The sequence below is a fragment of the Vicia villosa genome, linkage group LG3, assembly GCF_029867415.1.
Source record: "Vicia villosa cultivar HV-30 ecotype Madison, WI linkage group LG3, Vvil1.0, whole genome shotgun sequence".
Lineage (NCBI taxonomy): Eukaryota > Viridiplantae > Streptophyta > Magnoliopsida > Fabales > Fabaceae > Vicia > Vicia villosa.
Window position 1 is genome coordinate 204,106,552 of NC_081182.1, and position 23,917 is coordinate 204,130,468.

At 35.1% G+C, this 23,917-nt stretch overlaps 3 protein-coding genes across 7 annotated transcripts in view; 2 read left to right on the forward strand and 1 right to left on the reverse strand.

The window, feature by feature from the left end:
- LOC131593353 (G-type lectin S-receptor-like serine/threonine-protein kinase At4g27290) overlaps nt 1-3,011 on the forward strand; it is a 30,237-nt gene extending 27,226 nt beyond the window's left edge. The window contains exons 3-7 of the mRNA XM_058865831.1: nt 1,387-1,532; nt 1,615-1,825; nt 1,922-2,159; nt 2,282-2,432; nt 2,572-3,011. Coding sequence (XP_058721814.1) covers nt 1,387-1,532; nt 1,615-1,825; nt 1,922-2,159; nt 2,282-2,432; nt 2,572-2,871 — 1,046 coding nt within the window. The 3' untranslated portion in view covers nt 2,872-3,011. The remainder of the gene's footprint in view (nt 1-1,386; nt 1,533-1,614; nt 1,826-1,921; nt 2,160-2,281; nt 2,433-2,571) is intronic.
- Nucleotides 3,012-4,112: 1,101 nt separating this feature from the next.
- Nucleotides 4,113-19,317, reverse strand: LOC131593354 (disease resistance protein Roq1-like). Of its 5 annotated transcripts, XM_058865836.1 has the most exons (9): nt 19,101-19,317; nt 18,795-18,936; nt 17,372-17,907; nt 16,733-16,808; nt 16,194-16,371; nt 8,709-8,888; nt 7,261-8,365; nt 6,804-7,076; nt 4,113-6,695 (listed from the first exon to the last, which is right to left on the reverse strand). In XM_058865836.1, exons 6-9 carry the CDS (start codon nt 8,732-8,734, stop codon nt 5,388-5,390), a joined length of 2,712 nt encoding a protein of 903 aa, XP_058721819.1. In that variant the 5' UTR covers nt 8,735-8,888; nt 16,194-16,371; nt 16,733-16,808; nt 17,372-17,907; nt 18,795-18,936; nt 19,101-19,317; the 3' UTR covers nt 4,113-5,387. The 5 variants fall into 5 exon arrangements, with proteins under 5 accessions (XP_058721819.1, XP_058721815.1, XP_058721817.1 ...); XM_058865832.1 differs by having other exon boundaries at nt 8,709-16,371; XM_058865834.1 differs by lacking the exon at nt 16,733-16,808 and having other exon boundaries at nt 8,709-16,371.
- LOC131659755 (uncharacterized) lies at nt 12,872-13,841 on the forward strand. Its single transcript, XM_058928904.1, has 3 exons — nt 12,872-13,238; nt 13,340-13,458; nt 13,584-13,841. The coding sequence occupies exons 1-3, from the start codon at nt 12,872-12,874 to the stop codon at nt 13,839-13,841; spliced, it is 744 nt and encodes a 247-aa protein (XP_058784887.1).
- Nucleotides 19,318-23,917: the final 4,600 nt, after the last annotated feature.

A 23,917-nucleotide genomic window follows, 5' to 3' on the forward strand; every position in this document is an offset into this window, starting at 1 on the left:
CGACATCATGACTAAACCACTCTCAACAGCAGCATTTCATGACCTAAGGAACAAGCTCAAAGTGGTTCCACTGCCACCACACTGATCTTGTGGGGGAGTATTAGGAGATAAAACCTTACATTAGGTTTTTATCTTACATTCCTTTTTATATGTATTCTCTACTGTATTGTACAATAAGTGATTAGTATAGTACAATAGGTAGTTAGTTATACTTCCAGTTTACAAAGTGTACTATATAAAGGTAGCTACAGGTCTTTGTAATTGAATAATGTGAATAATACACAAAGTGTATTTTGAAATAAATGCAAAGCATTTTTCTAACTCAAACACTCCTGCTTTCCCATTTTGGAGCTGCTGCTGTACTATCTTTGAATTTTCAGAAACCAGGTTTGTTTTGCCGGTCGATACAGGTGTTGCAACACTGATTGCAGTCGTCGCGGTATAAATTAACCACAATTTATTCTTTAACATAAAAGCTGTGAATATCGGTATTGGATCCTCCCGTTTAGTTGTATTGTATATATTCTAATAAGTAAGACTTTGATTTTTTACATCACAGACTTTGTCTTGGTTAAATTTTGTACCATAGTGTTGTTGATGACGGATGGACATGGCCTCTCTTTCCTTTCCATCATCCATGTTACGTAAAAGGCTAGAAAGTCTTCACTAAATGAATATATATTTGGTCAACATACCAAGCTTCAAGTTGAATAGAGTATATATTATAAACCATAAACGTGTTGATTTTTTGTTTCAAATTTGCGTAAACTAGCTAGTACATGGGAAGATTTGGATGACTAAGTCATGTCAATTGAATTTAGAATTTGATAAAATGAAAATCATTATGACAAACAAACCCACACTGTAAACACAATGGTATATAGCATAATATTTCAGCATTTGGCTTGGTATGATTAAGCACTGTTTAAAACATGAAATCATGTGACAAGAATACATGTTATTTTCACTTCTAAGTATATACCTTAGTTATTTCTAAGAACAGTTAATGATGAATCAACTTCCAAATGAAAGTTGTGTTGTTCTCTATAGATCCTTTGTTTGGTAGAGCTTATATGCCTGCTTTTTGACTGACATTTCGTTCTATCCCAGATCAACTAAAGAATAAGAGGAACTTGAAGCGTGTTGGTACTCTTGCAGGAGTTATTGCATTCATAATAGGACTCACCGTTATTATATTGGTCACGTTAGCATCTAAAAAGAAGCTTGGTAAGCCAGGGAATAAATTTTGATGAGTAAATCTAAAATATTTATGATGTGCTTAAATAGTACTCAAATAGTGATGCAAAAAGAATTAGTTACAACTTAAAATGAATTCTGAAATTTGATTGCTTTGTTAACGATAAAACTCTTTAATTGTTACTTCAGGGTGTGTAAAAATGTTATTTCACAAGAAGGAGACGGAGGATGGTGAGCTGGCAACAATATTTGATTTTTCAACCATCACTGATGCAACAAATCACTTCTCTAACCGAAACAAGTTGGGAGAAGGTGGTTTTGGACCGGTGTACAAGGTACATTCTTGGTTACCAAGTTAATTTATTCTCTTATTTCATCGATCATTATAAGTATTAAAATTTCCATACTGTTTACTAGGGCATAATGGTAGATGGCCAAGAGATTGCTGTTAAGAGGCTATCTAAAACATCAGGACAAGGAATTGAGGAGTTCAAAAATGAAGTAAAATTGATGGCAACACTTCAACACCGAAATCTTGTAAAACTTCTTGGTTGTTCTCTTCAACATGATGAAAAGTCGTTGATCTACGAGTTCATGTCCAACAGAAGCTTGGATTACTTTATCTTTGGTCCGAACTTTCACACCAACCAAATTTATTGCTCTCAGCTTTTCTCTGTCCATAAATGTAGTTCTCTTCCTAACTTAAGAATGTGTCATTTGTTAGATTCTACACGAAGTAAATTACTAGGTTGGACAAAGCGCTTGGAAATTATTGATGGGATTGCTCGGGGGCTGCTGTATCTCCATCAGGATTCTACGCTTAGAATCATACATAGAGATCTCAAGACAAGCAATATTCTTCTTGATATTGATATGATCCCAAAGATATCAGATTTTGGTTTAGCCAGATCATTTATGGGAGATCAAGCCGAGGCTAATACAAATAGAGTGATGGGAACATAGTAATTTCGAATAACTTATTTCTTTTTATGGCTTAAATAACTCTGTAGTCTATGTAATATACATTGACTTTGCTATGTCACAATCCCTTTTAATATGTTAACTTCAATGTTTTTTCTTGCAGCGGATACATGCCTCCAGAATACGCAGTGCATGGATCTTTCTCAATAAAATCTGATGTTTTTAGCTTTGGAGTTGTAGTACTTGAGATAATTAGCGGTAGGAAGAATCGGGGATTTTGTGACCCTCTACATCATCTAAACCTTCTTGGTCATGTAAGTTTTTAAATTTATATGACCCTTATCTTGTTACAATGTTTATCGATTTTTTAAATCTTCTAAAAAGTAAAAAAAAATAAACTAAAAAAGAATACTAATTTATGTCGACCTTGCTGTAACTTTGTTTTCATTTTAGGCATGGAGACTATGGATTGAAGATAGGCCACTGGAGTTGATGGATGAAGTATTATCTGATGCAGCCATATGTTCGGAAATAATAAGATTTATTCATGTGGCTCTATTGTGTGTACAACAGAAACCAGAAAATAGGCCTAACATGTCATCTGTGGTTTTTATGTTAAAGGGTGGAACGTTACTCCTGAAACCAAGTAAACCCGGGTTCTATGCAGGAAGAGATTTTACAAGTAGCACGGAATCTTCTTCAAAGGAGGGTTCAATAAATGAAGCTTCAATCTCAATGTTAGAGGCTCGATAGAATGCCACTGTGCTCGACACTGATATGGCTGAAATACTGTTAATATGTGCTAAATTTTGGTTTTGGCAAGTATAAAGATTTTAATATGACTCTATAATTGTTTTAATATTGGCATAAAATTGGAATTGCGTAATTTTCATTGTTGGTATCTTCGTTCAAAAATAAGAGAGTTTGGTCTCTCCCTCCAAAAATAAGACAATTCCAATGAATTTCTCACTTTATTTTCATTCACCACATGATTTCCATCGCTGCAATCATAATATGGATTGAGTTGTACACTCAATAGTTGCTTCGTTTCCATGATTTCATTCATTTGCCTTCAAATTTCCAACTGCTCAGCCTATCTTGTTCAAGGTTCTTTTTCAAAATTTTCTTCATAGATAACATTCCCTAAAAGTAGAATCTCCATGAGTGTGTTCATTCGTTGCGATTAAACTATTTAATCTTTTAAAATCTTAGTGCTTTGATACCCGTTGAATGAAATCGATATCGAAATACAATAGAGTTTTCAATAAAAAAAATTATAATAATAGAATAATCAATTCAAGTTTTAACCCTAAGTTTGTAGAGGTTGAAGTTGTTGATTGTGCAAGTACATTGGAAAAACGTTTCTTAAAGATAAAGACCAAGATGAAGATCAAAGAATAAATCAAGAAAAAGATCAAAGTCAAAATGAATTTATTTAAAAATGAAGAAGTAAATATAAAAATTTAAGATGAAGATCAAAGAATAAATCAAGAAAAAGATCAAAGTCAAAATGCAATTATTTAAAAATGAAGAAGTAAACATAAAAATTTAGGATCTTTCCAAGAAATGGAAGACTGCCAAAAACTATCCAATCCAAAATTTCGTTGGAGATATTTCTAAAGAATTTACAACTCGACATTCCCTTAATAGAGTATGCAATTGTATAGCTTTTGTTTTTCAAATTGAGCAAAAGGAAGTTAATGAATCTCTCATCGACGAATAGTACATCAAGAAGAGTTAAATCAATTTGAAAAAAATAATATTTAAGAACTTGTTCTCAAAGCTTGGGCTAATCAAGTGATTGGAACCCGATAGATCTTTCACAGTAAGCTTGACGAGGATGGAAATGTTTTAAGAAATAAAGTAAGACTCGTTGTGAAAGGATTAATCAACAATAAGACATAGATTTTGACGAAATTTATGTCTTTATAGCTCAACTAAAATCCATAATGTTGCTTTTAACTTTCTCATGCATCATGATTTTTAAACTCTTTCAAGGTAGACGTAAAAGTATGTTTTTGAACGACTACATATAGGAGGAAGTGTATGTCGATTAACCTTATGTCGATTAACCTCCCAGTTTTATAAATCTTATTTTTTCTAATCATATTTTTAAACAGAAAAGACTCTTTACGATATAAAACAAACTCCTAGAACTTGATATGACTCTTTGAGCAAGCTTTTACTTAAAAACAATTTTCAAAGAGGAAAAATTGATTAAAAAAATTTGATACCTTTTAGAGATGTAATTTTCAAAAATAATGCAAAGTGTTAAGAAATGTGGTTGGGCCTAACTCAACCCTACAAAACCGCCTTGTAAAGTGAGGATTGCCCCCACTTATAAAGACATGTTCAGGCCATATAATGTCCGATGTGGGACTCTTAACACACTCCGTCACGCCCAGGACTAGACAACTGGAGCGTGAAAATAAACTGTGGGTGGCTCGATAGCGGAAACCATAGAAGGTGGCTTACCGGATCTTAAACCAGACTATGATACCATGTTAAGAAATGTGGTTGGGCCTAACTCAACCCTACAAACCCGGCTTGTAGGATGAGGATTGCCCCCACATATAAGGACATGTTCAAGCCATATATTATCCGATGTGGGACTCTTAACACAAAGCATACTAACATTTGAGAACCATCTTTAAAGATTTTTATTTGGTATCTCTACTTTCCGCTCTAATGTGTTCATCCTTTCCTTTTGATGTTAATAGAACTTCCATAAATCATACGAAGGATGTCTCACAGTTATTTGACATTGCTACAACTAGCAATATCATTGTACTCTTTAATGCTTAGTGCACTTCATCATCACTTTATTAATTATGAAATGAGAAGGAAGAAAAGGATCATCTAGAACATCCACAGGGACTAAGGATATCATCAAATATGTACTCATATTCATTAACCAAGGCTAATTGAATATCTATTAATTTTATCTAAGAATTTCCAATAAACTATCCCCTCCCACTATGTGGCGGATTTTTGTTTTGAGGTCATCTAAGTCCATCCCTTGAATCTCTTGCCTACCCAGTGAAATTCGAATTATGTCTCCTGCTTTTATAGATGCACATCCAAAAGTACTTTTTTTTTTACAAAATTTAGTCTTTTTCAGAGGTGCATCTACGAAAGTATTTTAAAATTGTAAACGTTGAAAATTTTTCATAATAATTAAGTTAAAAGAAGATTCCGTAGATAGATCTACGAAATAAATTGAAAAATTATCATAATAATTTAGTTAAGAGAAGATTCCGTAGATACACCTACGAAATTATTAGAAAATTTTCATAATAATTTAGTTGAGATGGTATTTTCGAAAACGTGCATATGGAATAGCGGATTCCCTTTGTTTTTTTGCATTTTTTACATATGTTGAATTCCCTTTGTTTTATGCATTTTTTACATATGTTGCGCAGTGATTCGTTCTTAAGTGTTTTGTTTATTTCTTGTATCTCTCGAAATTTCTCTTCAGCTGACATAGGAGAATTAGGATTGTCAATTAAACTCAAATCATCCTCTTTGTTTTCTAACACGACAGACAAAACAGACCACCTCAGAATCCTCTTAGCTGTCCAATCCCGATAAGCCATCACCCCTTTGAAATCACATGGCAATAGATGTTTCAACTCACATAAAATATCCACCTGATTCCACTCATTCTCTGAAAATACACCCTCCAATTTGCATTGTACATCACAACAAAGAGCTTGTGCTGTCGCTTTTGTTGTATAAAATATGTATTCACATGAGGAAGTGAGTTGCTTAGTGCCATTGATGAGTACATTCAACTCAAAACTCAACACCATGTTGTCCAAATGCTTTTCAGATTCAACAAAACACTTTAGAGCTATCCTGGGGAATTTTTTTCGGAACCAAAAACATACTGATGATTTGTTCTTTTTAAGCTTACCAAACTTCATGCTCCCCGTTAAATTCCCAAATTTAGTGAGTTCTGATTCACACAGAGGACCACATACTTCAATGAAATCGTTGGAGGTTGTATAATAAGAATACATATCAAGGTAGGACCGTCCATATTCATTATGAACAAGCATAGCATCTTCAAACACTATTGGGCTCACTTTTTCTTCATCCTTGAATGATCGAAATCCTCTACAACCATAATCTGTAATTATCTCACATTTGGGAAATCTATAGCTTGGTAGCTGGATCATCCTCTGGCATCTCCTCAAGAACAAACGTTGGAGTCCAACAAGATTTCTAAATGTAAAAGGCAATTGTTTTATGGCAGTCTGGTCTAAATAAACCTCTTTTATATTCTCCATTACTCCAACTACTTCAGGGAACCTTTCAAGACACGAGCAACCTCTAAGATCTAAAGTCTCTAAAGATGGCAAGTTGATGCAAGGAACCAGAATTTCTAGTTGATTGCATCCTTGAGCACTTAATAACACAAGCCTGTTAAGAAACCCAACTGAGTCATGAATTCTATTTAAATTTGTGCAATAATCGACACACAGTGCCCCCAAATTCGGTACTCTAGATAAGGTAGGTATTTTGGTTAGGAACTCACAGCCTTCAAAATCTAGAAAGTTCAACATCTCAAACACCTACAGAAAATAGAAGCCTCAAATTGTTAAGTATCAACTTTAAATAAATATTATTTTAAACCAAAGTGAACATGTTCACCATATAATTATTTTTAAAAGGAGGCATACCTTGAGTGAATCAATATGTTTAAGGCAACTTTCAGGCAGGTTAAGTATTGCAAGATTCTTGGGATTAAATTCGGATGGTAAAGAGGATGATTGATATCCGCTCCAATCAAGAACTTTCAAACTATTTGGAAGAATTTGAGGACCTTGGGAAAATCGTCCATTTCTAATTATAAGAATTTTCAAGTTCTTCATTTGGCCAAAGGCTTTTCCACACCATTTCACTTCTTTGATTTTGTGCAAGTCGCAGATTATGACTTCTATTGAATCGGTTCCCTTTCAATTCCAAATCAAAATTCAAACACAAATTAAAGTTGAGAATTTGTCATCTACCTCTATGGTTGTAACCACAAATGTTTAAATGTTTCTCTATGCTAGTAGTAATAAGTTTCAGTAAAAATGTATATATTAAAATGTATAAAGATAAAGAAGCAACGAGGGGATACTCTAACTAAAGTACCTTGTTTTCTTCCAAAACATGAACAATGTCATCACTAAACCATAATCTACGGCGTTTTCCAGGCTTCACTGTTGATTCCTGCCTCACAATTTTTCTGCCCATATCTTGAATCAAGTCATGCATTCTGACACAGTCATTGGCATCAATTTTCATTAAAGATTTGTCAAATAGCACCTGTATGCTACCATCCGCATGAAAGCCATGCAAGTATAGTATTTCTTTGACATAGCGTATTTCATATGAATTGAAGAAACAAGCTATGTCTAGGAAAATGCCTTTCTCGTCTTCTTCCAAATCATCATAGCTAACTTTGAGAATTTCATGAATATCTTTACAAATGACTTTTTCATATTTATCTAATGAAGATTTCCATACAGCTAAACTTTTTCCAAACAGTTGAGAACCTATCACCTCCAAAGCCAAGGGAAGACCATGACAATAAGATACTGCACGTTGTGCAGTATCCACATAACTTGGATCCATTTCTTTACTTTTAAATGCATGCCAACTAAATAATTCAAGAGCCTTTTCATTGTTTAGCTGTTGGACCTCATACACTTTGACAATCCCATGAGTGGCCAGCAAATGCTTGTCTCTTGTAGTGATTATGATCTTGCTGCCGGAGCCAAACCAATCATGATCTCCTACAAGTACCTGTAACTGCTTCTCTTTGTCAATATTGTCAAGAATCAAAAGGACTTTCTTTCTTTGGAGCCTCCTTTTAATTATTGAAATTCCTCTATAAACATCTCCCACTTTAATATCCTTCTCTCCAAGTATTTCAGAAAGTAGTGTTTCTTGGAGGTGGGCAAGACCATGATGAGCTTCCTGCTGTCTTATGTCAGCAAGAAAACACACATTTTCAAATTGATCAGCAGTCAAGTTATGCACAGCACGAGCAAGTGTTGATTTTCCTATTCCGCCGATTCCATAAATGCCTACCATGCTGACTCTCTCATTAGATTCAAGGTCAAGGAGAGATGTAACTTGTAACATTTGAGACTCCAACCCAACAGGCTTGCTTGCAACATGCAAAGGAATACGGTGGATCTTTTTAGAGACCTTTTCAACGATTTTTGCAATAAATTTATATTCTGGTTCAGACCTGCACATTGAATGAGCTTAGTTTATTCACTTCAACCAAAACTAATCATATAACAAATTATTACTTCCTCACAATGTTTCCTTCAACTAGACTTAAATGTTTACAGTTTACTAGTAAAATCTCGTGAAAGAATGCACAAATGTGGAAAAATTAACAAAAAATATATCTGTGAAGTTTTATCATGCGTTGTTAGAATGAGTATTCTCAGGACAAAAATCTGGTTTAAAGAAATTAAACTTCATACAACACAATCAATTGAAAACACTCAAAATCTTAAGGCCTTAGACATATTGCAAAACAAAAAAGAAATGTAAAAAAGGATGGTGTGAAGTACATAACATACCCTGGTTTGAAATGCCATCCAGACATGTTAGCAGCTTGATGTAAAGCATCCCTCCATTTCTGCACCTTTTCCTTCTCATCTCTAAACCTCGCCTCATGTTTCGCGAAAGCCTCAGCATAAGTGCCAGTTATGTGTCGAATTTGAGATGGATCGACATCATAAAAAACCGGCAAAAACAACCTTCCATGTGACTTGGAGCAATCAATGATGGTGACAAGTTCAGTCAAACAAAAAGTTGAAAATGCATAGTTGTTAGAGAAAATAGCAATGAAAATCCTAGATTGTTTAATGGCTTGGAGAAGAGTGGGTGTGAGTTCATCTCCCTTATGAATTTTATCTTCATCAAAGAAAGTGTTTATACCTTTTTGATGAAGAGAATTGTAGAGATTACTAGCGAAGTTGTTTCGAGTATCAATGCCTCTAAAACTGAGAAAGACATCATAAATCCAATCATCACATGTGAAAGAACAAGACAATGACATGATACTAGGACCTTCTTTCCCTTACTATGAATCTGCTTAAAGATGAAAGGTTGAAGAAATGAACAAGATGTTGAAGATGGTAAAATTTTATGGTCGTGATTCCTTCATATGCTAAGTTCTGTGTCCTTAAATAATGTACATTTAGTCTTGTCACCATACAAGAAAGAGTACATTCCATGTTGATTCCGCGTTGATTTGACATTACTGACGTGTTGTTAATTTCCTACTCCTTTCCAAAATCAATACACGCCCTCAGTCAAATAAGTTGGGAATTGAAAATGATGGAAGTGACATTAATTAGAGGGTGCAATTAAAAAAATAATAATGTTGTGTTGAAATTGAAAGAAAATGTAAGATTTTCTTTAAAAACAGGAGGAGCTACAAAATTCTTGATGTTCAAAAAAAGGAAAATGCTCTTTCCATCTTTACTGTGCCCACTATACCCTTGAAAATCCCAAAATGTCCATAGCGTTCGGAGATGCATCTCCAGACGCACCTTCTTTACATACTATTTAGCATAAATTGGCAAACCACTCTTATTTTTTTTTGTAAGAAATTAGTCCGGAAATGCATCTCTCCGTAATATTACAGAGATGTACTTAAGATGCATGTAATTAAGAAGTTCAACTCAACCCAAGGCATGGTTCCATCGGACTCAGTTAAAATTGACAGCTCCACTTCTTGATATAAGCTAGGATAGGACCACTTTCAATTCCTATCAGTGCTTCCTCATTTTATCTACACCTCAACAAAATTGACACATGGTTCCTCATTTTTTACAATGGTGCGGAATCAATTTCAAACAAATATCCAAGTCTTTAGAAATGATAATGACAAAGAATATCTTAATACGGTCTTGGATGATTTTTTCCTAAAAAATGGGATTGTATATTAAAGTTCATGTCCTAATACTCCTCAACAAAATGAAGTTGCTGAAAGAAAAAATAGACATTGATTGGAGATCGCTAGAGTTCTACTTTCCTCGAATAAAGTACCAAACTATTTGTGGGGCGAAGCTGTTTTAACAGCTGCATATTTAATTAGCAGAATGCCTCTAAAATTCTCAATTTTTAAACTCCAATTAATACTTTCAAAGAATATTTTCCTAGAACTCGTGTTTTAACTGATCTGACATTAAAAAAAATTGGTTGCACTTGTAACCAAAATAAAACAATAAACAAAACCACTAAATAAATAATAATAGTAGTCAAACAATCAGAGTAACGTTAATAATAGAAGTCATTCTCACTTATTGGTTCAAAGCTACATGGTCTCGTGTTATTGTTTTTTGTTTTTGCCTATTTCTGAGTACCTATTTGTCAAAGGAAATTTCCTTCGGCATTACATTATATTAATTGTGAATTGACTACTTCAACTTTGAAATTTAATGTGACAAAGACATCAGTGAACAAATTCATCTTTCACATCTTTGTCAATAAAACAACGATCAATCCTATTCCCGGTTGACTTGACTATATTTGTAAGGTTTTTTAAAAGAAAATTTTTTTACACGATTAAGATTAAAGTGACTCTTTTGTATAATCAAGGCTATTTTTCTAATTCATTTGTAATTTCCAAGAATATATTATAATTAGAATTTGACTTAACAAACCGGCTTGTGAGATGTGGGAAATCCCTCGCGTAAATTCTTTATGGACTTTATTTTTAACTAATGCGAAACTTGAGTTTTTTCCAATACATCCCCTCACGCCAAACATTATTGAGCTTGATGCATAGATATAAACGATGGGTGGCCCAAATTGTCAATATGTAAGACTTGCTTTTTCCAATCACCCCCCTCGTCCAATACTATTGGGTTTGATGCACATATATAAATGGACTTGGTGCCAGAGATGTCATTCTCGGCCACTATAGCGGCGCAGCCCCCACCCGCGCGAGATGTAGGGTGCGGTGGCGGAGATGGTGTAGCGGCCGCTACGGCCGAGTTTGCGGGTCGTTCCTGGGCAGAGCGGCTCTGATCCATTTCTTTTTTTTTACTTTTTCAGGGGGAAATTACTAAATTACCCCTCATTTTAAAAACAGAAAATGTTTTTTTTCGTCTTCATATACTGTTCGTGCCCTAGTCCCTCGTCCTTCTTCATTCTCCATTTGCTGTTACCGACTCACCGTTCTCACTTCTCACTCACGACGTCACCTACTCAGCCGTCCTCGACTTCATTCTCCAACTCACAATGTCACCGTTCTCACTTCTCAGTCGTTCCTTCCTCTTCAGCCCTAGTAATCTTCTCTCTTAATCTTTCTATCTCCTATCTTCTTCTTCTTTCTTTCAACATTCTTTATTGTTCTATTAAATTTCTACTACTTCTTTTACTTTTACTGTTCTATTAAATTTCCGTCGTTTTTTGTCGATTCTAGAACTAGAACAATATGGCAGCATCTTCTTCAACACCGAATTCTGCGTCGGTTGCTTCGTGTGCTCCAACGTTCAAACCGACCAATAGTAAGAACATAGGATGGAAATATAATCATTCGAAGGATTTGAATAATCGGAAGAAGGTGGCATGTGATTTCTGTAATATAACAATCAGTGGGGGAATAAGTAGAGCAAAAAGGCATCAAGCAGGAATTCAAGGTGATGTAGTTCCTTGTTTGAAAACACCTGAGGATGTTAAGGCTATATTACGTGCTGACATGGTTGAGAAAGAGAGAATTGAGAAAGGAATACAAGAAAATGCGGTGCAAATAGATGCGGATGATACCATCGATATCAAGGAAATAAGTAGGATTCGAACCAGAAAGAGACTTGCTGAGAGTGAGACCTCTTCAATAGTCGTCAAGAGGACTAAAGGGCCATTGGATTTGGTGTATAAGATGGCTAAGGACACAAGCATCAATGATGCGTGTGATAAAGAAGCGAGGGCAAGAACCATCCAATATATTGCTCGCTTTTTTATACGTGTGAAGTTGCTTTTAACGTAACAAATGCAAGAGCTTTTAAGTTGATGTTTGAAGCCGTTGGAAGCTATGGTCCTCATTTGAAGCCGCCAAGCTATCATGAACTTAGGGTTCCACTTCTTCAAAATGAGTTGGAGAACCAAGAGGTGCAAAGGAACAAATATGCCTGTTCAATTATGTTGGATGGTTGGACGGATAGAAAAGGTAGAACATTGATCAATTTCTTGGTCAATTGTCCGACGGGGACCATGTTTGTGAAGAGTGTGGATGCTTCTAACTATGCAAAGACAGGGGAAAAGCTAGCCGAGTTGTTGGACACATTTATTGAGGAAATGGGTGAAAAATGTTGTCCAATTGATCACCGATAATGAAAGTAACTATGTAGCGGCGGGTAAAGAATTGTGTAAGAAGAGGAAAACATGTTTTGGACTCCATGTGCTACCCATTGTATAGACTTTATGTTAGAAGACATAGGCAAAATTCCAAAGGTTCTAAAGGTTATACAAAAAAGGATTAAGGTTGTGGGCTACATTTATAACCATGCTTTTACTTTGAATCTAATGAGAAAGACTACCCGCAATGTTGAATTGGTTAAACAAGGAGTGACAAGGTTTGCTACTCATTTCCTTTGTAAAGCTTAGAGAGATGTTCCTTTGTGAAGAATGGACAAGTTCAAAGTGTGCCAAAGATGCTAAAGGACAAAGGGCAACTACTACTATATTTATGGTATCATTTTGAAATGATGTTCTCTACACTTTTAAGTGCATGGCGCCTCTTGTAGATGTGCTAAGAATGGTTAACAATGAAAGGAAACCCGCAATGGGCTGCATATATGCCGCAATGAGGGTAGCGAAGGAATGGATTGAAAAAACTTTCAGTTCAAATTCAAGCAAGTACAAAGCCGTATTTGAAATCATTGATAAAAGATGGGAGTGTCAACTTCATCATCCGCTACATGTTGCAGGTCACTATCTCAATCCTGAATATTATTATTCTAAACCAGAAATTGAGACCAATGCTAGATTGGTGAGAGGCCTCCGTAAGTGCATTGAGACACTTAGTGAAAGTGATGAAGTGGAGGATTTGATTTCAGTACAATTGGCACAATACCGGGGTGCTATAGATCTCTTTGGTATAAAAGCGGCAATGAGACAAAGGTCGACATTTTTTTATTTTTACATGTGATATACTTTGTGTTATGTATATGGAATGATTTTTTACAATTACTTGCAGCTGAGTGGTGGAAGTCTTATGGAGCCGAAACTCCGGAGTTGCAATTGTTGGCTATTAAAGTGTTGAGTTTGAGTTGCAGTGCTTCCGGATGTGAGCGTAACTGGAGCATCTTTGAGCATGTGAGTATTAATTTTATACTAGGATATTAAAGTATCTTCTTACATGCAAGTATTATTAAATTAATACTTCAAATTATTGTATTTTAGATTCATTCTAAGAAGAGAAATAAATTGGAACATCAAAGATTGCAAGACTTGGTGTTTATCTAAGTATAATCAAAGCTTTGGTAGAGAGTTTTGAAATTCGGGATAAAATTGATCCTATGGAATTTAGCAAAATTAATTTCCACACCGAATGGTTGGTGGGAGAGAGGGAAAAGGTAGGAGATGATGGTGAAGATTTGGTTGATCCAAATCATGATTTAACTTGGACTCAAGTTGCCGATGCTAGTGGGGCTAATGAGCCTTTAATCTACACTAGGAGGTCAATGGCACGACGATAAGCAACAAGGCCACCAAGAGCAACAAGTGCACAACAAGTGGTGGTAGAAGAGGTTGAAGATGTTAAAGATGAAAAATCAGAGGAAGATACAATTGCACCAAGAGCAACAAGTGGTGGTAGAAGAGGTTGAAGATGTTAAAGATGAAAAATCAAAGGAAGATGTTGTAGAAGATGTTGAAGATGAAGAATTAGGGGATGATGTTGAAGACGATGAAGATGTTGAGGAATATTTTGATGATGCTACATGATTTTTTATGTTTGCTTGAATTTTCATATCATAGTACTAAGTTTGAATTTGAATCTATATGTTTTGAATGATTAAGCATTGTTCTTTATTTGGCATTAGATTTTATAAATATTTTATGAGTGTTGTGAAATTAGTTTAGTATTACATGACATATGTTTTATAGTTTTTTATATAATTATTAGTATAAACAAATTTATCCCACTATTCCCACTTTTGGGAGTCGGCCGTCCCGCTCCGCTATTCGGGATTAATAACTCTGCTTGGTGCGTGCACATAAACGGTGAGTGACCCGAATTGTCGATATGTGAGACTTGGTTTTTCCAATACAACCCCTTATGCCCATAACTATTAGGATTGGTGCACATATATAAATGGTGGGTGGCCCAAAACGATACCATATTAGAATTAGAGTTTGTTGTAACAATGATGAGTGCTACTATATATAAACTCTTTGTGGACTTTATCTTTAACAAATATGGAACTTAAGATTCTCCCAATAGAATGGTGATATGCCCAACTTTCTTCCATTTGTTTGAACATGTATATTTTTGTTATCTTTTCTAAGGCTCTGCTTGGAATAGAAGAAATATAGACGAGAGATAGAGATAAGAGAGATTAAGCAGAGAGAGTGTAAAGTTCTCTTGCTTGGCAGTGCAAAGAAATTAGGAACAGAGATTAAATATATGTGGGGCCCACACAATTTCTTTTCTCCCCCATTATGCGAAGAAAGAGGAGAGAAAGCCTTAAACTTTTTCTTTTTCCTGCTTTATCCTATCATCACTCACATTGTATGCATTATTTTATTTTATTTTGGATACTAAGGATTCAGATATATATAATATATACATGTAGCACTCCTCTTGTTTTGTACTAATTTAATTAAATAATATTATAAATTAATTAAATAAATTATTTGCACTAGTTTAAAAAATCTTGAATAAAATAAAAAGGGGCAACTTGGTCTAAATTTTTTCATAAGCCCAACTTTAATCCAAGCCTTAAAGGTCAACAAAGACTTACGTTTAATCATGGTAGTCAAAATCGGACCGGAATTAATCGATTGGACCGGAAACCGAACCTATGTCCGGTCTGAAGAGTCCTAAAAACCGGTTTGTATCAAAACCGGAATATAAACAAAGAAACCAATCAAAACCGGATGAACCGGATAAAACCAATTATTTGACCGGTTTTACAAGTTGAACTGTGTTTTTATATCATAAAATAAAGAAAATTTAACTGTTTAGTTTAGCAAGATGAAGGGGTTTGGTTGCATCCTCTATCTTGTACATTCTACGGTAACAGAAAATTAAATATAAAAATACAAATCCTTTTTATTTTCTTCTTCATGCTCTGTTCTTTTCTGGGAAAGAGTTGGCTTGATAAAAAATTTGGAAAGAAAGATGCAATATTTTATACTGATGAGAGAAGAGGTAGAGTGAGACGGCGCACATATGAAAACTAAGAAAAGATTTTGCTGACAACTCATAACTAGTGAAATTCGGGTTAATTTTCAATTGAAATATTTAGGTTTAATATTTAGAATCAACTAACATTTTGTAACTATTGTTGTGGCCCATTTCCTTATTCTGAGTTGATGTGTATGGTGCCATGTTTAGTGTTTTGGGTTTCATATAATAAACAACAAATAAAAGTTGAATGAGGCACTGAAAAATTTATAAAATTATAATTTTTAAGTCATGTATATTTATTAATCAAAATATTTATACCAATTTTATTTTGGTATTTTAATTTTGTATCATTTCACAAATTTTACTTTATGTATAACCTTTAAACCTTGAACATATGAGCACACCGGTTCAACGTTTGCTTGCGTTTAATAATCGTTCTCAAAGTTGGATGTCTCTCACAGTGGGGGAGAAGTATAGCCTTATGCTTGGTTCTTAAAATGGTGTTTCTATTCGGTAACTTAATTTTTTTTCCGGCTTTTTAATAATACTAAAAGAGGGAGAAGTATTATATTCATAAAGGGAGTATTTTGCTTTTTAAAAAGAGCTTTTAACTTCTTTGATAATTTTTGTGAACATTTAATTTTGCACCCAATGTGAGACCATATATTAGAATACAAATACTAAAATTGATTGTTACCTCCAATAATGATGCACATGGATTAGACAAACTCAGAGTTGCTTGAGTCTCAGCCGCTATCTCAAAAGTCTCGCCGAGGACAAGGTCTGGTACTGCATTATCATCATCTTCTTGTGTTGAGGTTGCATTGCACCAGCACCTAATTGGTTGATGATGCGGGAGAAAATATCCTTCAACTCTGCAAAATGGAAAAAAATTATTTAAACGAAATGTTAGTCTAATGTGAAATCATTTTAAAATCAATTGGAACTCTAATATCAAGTCTAACACTTAAAATGAGGAAAACATTTCCATGGTATGGTACACTACAAATTGTAACAAAGATTAGAACATTCCTGGTGACTTCCTTCAACAATTCTAATATGATACATTACACATTAAACATTGATGCTCATGAAGTCTGCAATTTATGAACAATGGTATAAAGTTATTTATATCCCATTCTGCATAAGTTTCGTGTATCACACTAGGTAAATAAAAAGCACATACTATGTTTGATAATGTGGCATAAGGATATGAAGAAAAAGATATGCTCTTACTCTCTGTTTGAGCGTTTAATAACTGAATAACTGTAATAGGTGTGTAATAGGTGCCTTGTGAACAACTCCGTTCTTTCTGAAATGGGCAGAAAAAAAACAACAATAAAAAGAATATATATACTTTTAAACATGCAACTCACTCAAATAAAGAACAATTATTTATAAAATTGAAGAACTCAATGAGTTGCACCTCAAGTAGCAGTTTTGCAAACTAGAATCTAAAGTTTCCAAGTTCATAGGAGAAGTGGCAATGACACTACATCTATCACAGTTCCCTGTATCAGAAGAATAGAACCTTCTTCCTTACACCCAACAGGAAGTACTTTAACAATCATCCTACCTCGAAGTGTAACTTCATAGTGTCAACTTAGAGTCAGGATTGTCGAACTTTGTCGCAGAAACACCAGTCTAAATTTAAAGAATTTTTAATTTGTTTGATTAATGTAATGCTTAAAAACCGCAATGTGGTCATCCTTAAATAATTTTGTTTGAATAGGTGGTGATTATGATTAAAAAAAAGAAGAAGAAAAACAAGTCTAACAAAAAGACTTCAATCATTCCACTAGAATAAAACATAAAAATGAAATGGCAACATTGTAAGGAATAAAATGCATTTTGAAAAAAAGAAGAGATACTTACTACTGAGAGTAGGAACAAGAAAGTTGTCCTGTAGATGCCCATTCACACCCACGATGGCAGAAAGGCTACAACGGCAAGGGACCACGGCAGAGCGAGACAGAGGTGGGGGTGACTGAACAGGGGATGCCTGTGTCAAGCTCTTTACTATTGTGATTTTTGTTTTCCTTTTCGTGCAAACATCTCCCACTTTAATATCCTTCTCCCCGAGTATTTCAGAAAGTAGTGTTTCTTGGAGTAGTGCAAGATCATGATTAGTTGCCCTCTCTCTTATGACAGCGAGATAACACACTTTCAAATTGATCGGCAATCGAGCTTTGCACAGCACGAGCAGTTGTTGATTACTCTATTCTGCCGATTCCAAAAATGCCTACCATGTTGACTCTCTCATTTGATTCAAGGCCAAGGAGAGATGTAACTTCTAACATTCGAGACTCGAACTCAACTGGCTTGCTTGCAACATGAAAAGGAATATAGTTGATTTTTATAGAGACCTCTTCAACGATTTTTTTCCAATAAATCTATATTCTGATTCAGACCTGTACATTACAGTAGTACATGTAAACTGAAACAGAACTAATAATATAACAAATTATTACTTCTTCACAATATTTCTTTCAACAAGATTTATATGTTGAAGATCAGGTGCAAGAATGAATGAATGTGTGAAAATATTACGGAAGGGAAAATGTAAAGTTTTGCCATGTGTCATTAGGTAAAAATGTTTCTTAGAATGAATATGTTAAGACATAAACGTTTGACATGATTCAGTCAATTGTCTCTATACCTATGATAAATAACAGTGGTTATTGTATTTTTATTATTTAATGAATAGATAACAGAAATATAACATATCAGATGAAAATGTGAGAAAACTAAAACTAGGACAAATTCTTGAATTACTTATGATTACAAAGTACAATGTAATGTTTAACTACTACTGTCCATTGTATAACCCAACTGGCGAATGGGCAAAAGCTAAATAGGACATATGTTATTCCTTTGCTTCAATTGAACGGTTTCCCATATATAAGCTCTGTAGCATTGGCTGGTATATCAAGTGTGAGTAAGGTTTCCACATTTGATTGATATCGAGTGAGTAAAAGTCTCACATTGGATGGAACAGTGGATATAGAACCAGGATAAATGAGAGTGCCTAGAAATCTAATGGTTTAAAGTTTTGGATTAAAATGCGGTGTCCAACTCACTTATCTTATTGTTCAAACTCCAATATGATGATTCTCAAACCCTCATGACCTAATAGCACTAGCACCGAATTCTATACATGTGAGTGTATTGAATTAACTGATTTTCTTAAATTATAATCGGAATGAGAGTGTTTCATAGAATCATAGTTAATCGGTAAATAGTGAATAATATAGATCATAGTGAACATAATAGAATAATAGGATGGTGAAGTACAAACCCTAGTTTGAAATGCCATCAATACATATTAGCAAATTGATGCGAATCATCCCTCTATTTCTGCACCTTATCATTCTCATCTCTAAACCTCACCTCTCATGTTTTGCAAAAGCATCAGCATAAGTCCCGATTATGTGTGAAATCTGCGATAGATCCACATTGTCAAAGAGAACGCTAAAGATGCATAAAATTGTCAGAGAAGAAAATAGGAATGAAGATTATAGAATGTTGAATTGGTTGAAGAAGAGTAGGTTTCATTTCATCCCCTTTTGGAATTTGACGATCATCAAATTGTATAGATTATTACCAGTGAAGAAATTGTTACGGGTATGGATGCCTCTGGAACATGTGAAAGAAGAAGAAGACGGAGAAGGTAGTGGTTGTTGGTTGTTCCATGATACCAGACCTTCTTTTTCTCCCTCGTTGATTTCGCTTAGGCAGAAATTGCTTGAAGAAGAAAGGTATGAAGGAAGAAATTAATCTGCGTTGACAAGTGCTCTGCTAGTCCTACTATGCAGTGTTATTTAATTCAATGAACCCGAAAAAATTTTAACAATAAAAGTATAAAATATTTCAATCCATTTGATTTCGAAGACGCCCATCATAAAATAATTTTTTTTTTGCCAAAATTTATTTACTTCCGAAGCCTTATCTACGAAAGCATTAAATAAATATGAATATTGGAAAAATTCAAATTAATTTAGTTCAAGAAATGTTTCGTAAATATATCTACGAAACGTGTTAAAAACATCAATGTTTCCTAGATATATCTACTTATGTCAAGATTTGATAACTCCTTATCCATGATTCATGAGATGTGATCATCATTCTATCTTCATAATAGTTTTGATACTTTAATGTTATCCCGCTTCAAATAAAGCTCGATTATGGATACTTTAAGAATAGTGTCCTTATTTTTAATGGGATCTAATGATTAACTCGCACTTAACATTTCATTAAAGAGACTAACTATTCTATGGACTTTATTATTTTGGAAAAAAAAACATAATAAAGAAATGTCTTTTACTATTAATAAATTATTCGATACAAGTATCAAAAGTATTGGCCTATACGGCTTACACAAACAATATTTCCGATTTCTGCGGCGATTTTAGAGGTTCGTTAATGACACCCCACCCCACAAAAGAACTCAATAAAATAGCCATTGATCATTTAAAAGACATGTCTAACACCTTAGTAATGATTTATAATGTTGAAAACAAACCACAAATTCCTAATTTCTGACCTAAAACACACATTTGTGTAGATTTTGCATAAACTCTGAAAATTTCAAAATAAATTACGTGCTCAAATGTTGATATTGGAACAACTTTATGGGTTTTAAATGAGATGAGAACAGAAATGGAGACTGACATGAATCAGTGTATGGAGGTTATTCAAGTGTTTTCTCTTTGACAAGAAGAATTGAGACGAGTTCCTCCTAGGCCAAATGCAAATGTTGATCTCACCCATGAGAAGGTCTTATGTATCGGAATGTTTGAAATAATGTTGAGATTCCTATTCTTGGTAAAGAGAATTCACATCATTGAAGTCTGCAAGTTTCCAATTATTGAAATTGACAAAAGGTTCCACCTCTTGGAGAAAAGATTGAAAGCCATAAAAAGTCGTGACGCCACTGATTCAGATGTTGTTGGTTTGTGCCTAATGCCTGATATCAAGAAATGCAAGGATCATCCACCCTCACTCCTAATGATGGATATTGAAGCTAAATTGGTAATCATCTCCTGTACATGTGTGGAAGTTGCTTAGGGCTCCCGATCGAGGGATAAGCAAGACCTTGTCTATCTTGAGCATTGCGCCATTTGCTTTGTTCGAATCCCTTAAAAGCATTACAAATTCCTAGGTGACTTCACCAAAATCTTCGAAGCGGTAATCAAAGAATGTTCTACACAACGCTTCTTATTCTCAATGTTTTGCTTCACATCTCTGTCGCCTTTTCTCAGAATTTCCTTCTCAGTGGCCTCCGCTTATTAACAGAGACGAGAAGAATATGAGAAACAAATGGATGTGATTCTATTGCCTTGTGCCCATTCGCTTCCCTGTTTGTCAGAATTTTAGTTAGTTAAGATTCGTGTTTTGGGTCTTCTGCACCACAAATAGATCTCCTTAATTTGACGGCCATACAAGGTTCTTTCCATTTATGATGGCAATTACTACTCTAGCAACTATGCTTGGGGCTCCCGATTGAGGGATAAGCAAGACGTACTCTTATCTTGAGCATTGCATCACTCGCGTTGCTCGAATCCCTAAAGTAAGGCAAAAATCTACAACTCTTGGGTGACTTCGTTGGAGTTTTCTTTTGAAGTAATCTGAAGCATTTGGAAGAAACACATGATAATGCTAAGTGACTACCATGATGGAGCACAAATCCATTCAATTGAGGATTGTATGACATTCAGAGACAAGGTGCAAGACATGACTGATCTATATCACGTTCACTCCAAGAGGTTTATACACAAACTGAAGTTTCAAATGAGCCTCAAAACTGCAGAAAGTATTCAAGAGCAATAAGTCCAGACGGAGTCAAGTCTCCTCAACAATGGCGGCCATTCAGTTCCCTATTGCATTCTCATCCGTAACATTTCATTGTTTGTTTAAGCATTGCTAGCATGTGAAAACTTGTTAATTTCTGAATAAAAATCATAATGCATTGTTTATGTTTGTCTTGAAGTAATCCATTTGTTATCACTCACAAAATGATTTTGGCATTACGATACCAACTTTACTAATCGCTTGCTTAGGCAAAGAGCCGAGGGAGAATGATGAAAAATAAAAATGCAAAATCTCCAATTGTGTACTTTTGAATAAAACCCTACTGAGGATGTACAGGCATTATTTCAAATCCCCAAACACCGGAGATATAAGGGAGATAGACCCTCTATAACCCTTTGAACCTTGAAGTAGGAGTTTCTTTTCTAAACATAAAAACCCTTATTTTAACCTTGGGGCAGGGTAGTGTTCATCTAACTTGATCGAGTGTTCTAAACTCACCAAAAAGGTATGCATCTAAGGATACAACAATGGTTATCCTTCAAAAGGTTGAGGAGTGCCAAAACCGCAATGATTATCCTTATTCTATCAAGAGATCAAGAGATGACGATACCACAATGGTAATCCTTCATCAAATCAAAGGAGTGAGGCAGTCGCAATCACCTCCAACGAATCAAAGACTATGCGAGGTCACACGACTTGTTCAAAAAAAAAAGAGAGCAAAAAAAGAAATGGCATGGCAAAAAAAAATAATAAGAAGAAAAGGATGAAAAGAAAAATGACAAAAGACGCAAAAAAAAAAGACGATGAAATTGCCAAGCAAGAACAAAATCGTGTGACAATGAATCAGAAGAATAAAAGGTGAGCGACCGCTATGTCCAAAGAACCTCATTGATTCCTCAACCATTTCAAATTCCTTGCGAGGGATGAACACTCGTGTCGAGTTAACCGAACATAGGAATGGAGAACATCACGAAGGGGGTGGGTACAAATAATTTTGAGCCTAAAAATCCTTTGTTTTCTAAAAACCGTGAACCCGACCAAATTACAACCCTTAAAAGTCCTAATTGAAGTAGGGTTTATTTTGAAAGCGCACCCCGAAGAGATAGTGTTTAACTGATTCCCAATGAAGCGAGACTCATATCCATGTTGGTATTGTACGTTTGCTTTATCTTCCATATGCAAAAATTGAGGTTGTGTCAACTAGTGATTCGGTCACAAGAGGTCGCAACCTCATTTCATAAAAAAGTTTTACAACTTCAAGACTAACATAGGCTTTGCATTAGAATTATCATTCTTAGAATTAACATTCTTTTGCATGCGAAATATGTGCTTAACATCAAGGAAATTTTCAAGAATGAGAATCAGTGAGCAACTTGATCATGTCAAAGTACAAGAGACTTGAGAACTCCGAGGAGTTTCCCCAAGCACAGGAATTTATTTTTCCTGGGAGTTTCTCCACTTCCTCAACCCGGTCTCCTTATTTGTTTTTCTCATTCCAACATGGTGAATCGAGGGAGTATCCTCAAGTTGAAAATCCTCCAAGCAGTGTCACATGGTGAGAAGTCAGAAATTATTCTTCAAGTCAAAGAAGGTGCATCTTACAAATCAAAGTCCAATATCTATTGGCATCTGTACATAATTCTTAACACTAAGGGGATTCTCCCTGGTGTTTACCTCACTAATGCCTTTATTTGGCACTCTGCATATAGCGTTCACTGCATATAACATTGCATCCTCAAAGCGTAGCATATCCATCAAAATGGAGCATTACGCCATAGAAAAATTCAAACATGCATACAAAGCCTAAGCCAGATAATACAAATCAGCACTCAATCAAGACAATAATACATCCCCACATAAAAAAAATTTCCTTACAAATTCCGATTGATATCTGCTACTACACTACAAATCTCCTCCAGCCACGGTGCCGATACTTGGTGTCCTCAATCCCCAGAAGAAGTCTCGTTTTTTTTCTCTCTCCAATATGGATCGGACACACTGTCTTTCTTCGTCAGAATCGTTGTCTCCGAGGTTATTTCCCATGTGCTGCGTGCAGATTAGAGCGTGAGTGAGGGTGGGCATTCAACCCATCTCATTTTTCAATCGTTTGAATAACCATACTTGGTGTGTGGCAATTCGAACGATTGTCGCTCCGAAGAGTTACACCCCGCCTTTTGGCCTGAGGGATTAATGTAGTTCTTATGCTCCGTAAGCATCCATATTCCTGTAATCCCCAGTGGTTACTATCGCCTTCTTGTCGAGTCTAGTCGTCTCTAGTCTTGTCATGGTTATTTCCCGTATGTTGCGTGCAAATTAGAGTGCGAATGAGGGTGGGCATTCAACCCATCTCATTTTTCAATCGTTTGAATAACCATACTTGGTGTGTGGCAATTCAAACGATTGCCACTCTTGAAGAGTTACACCCCGCCTTTTGCCCTGAGGGATTAATGTAATTCTTATGCTTCGCAAGCATCGATATCCCGTGATTCTTCAGTATGTACTACTCTTTTGGGCCGAGTCTAGTCGTCACTAGTCTCTGTGGTCCCTTTCCCTCGTACGAGAAAACTTTTAGATCCAACCCCCATGTTGTATATCCTTTGCCTTCCGTCC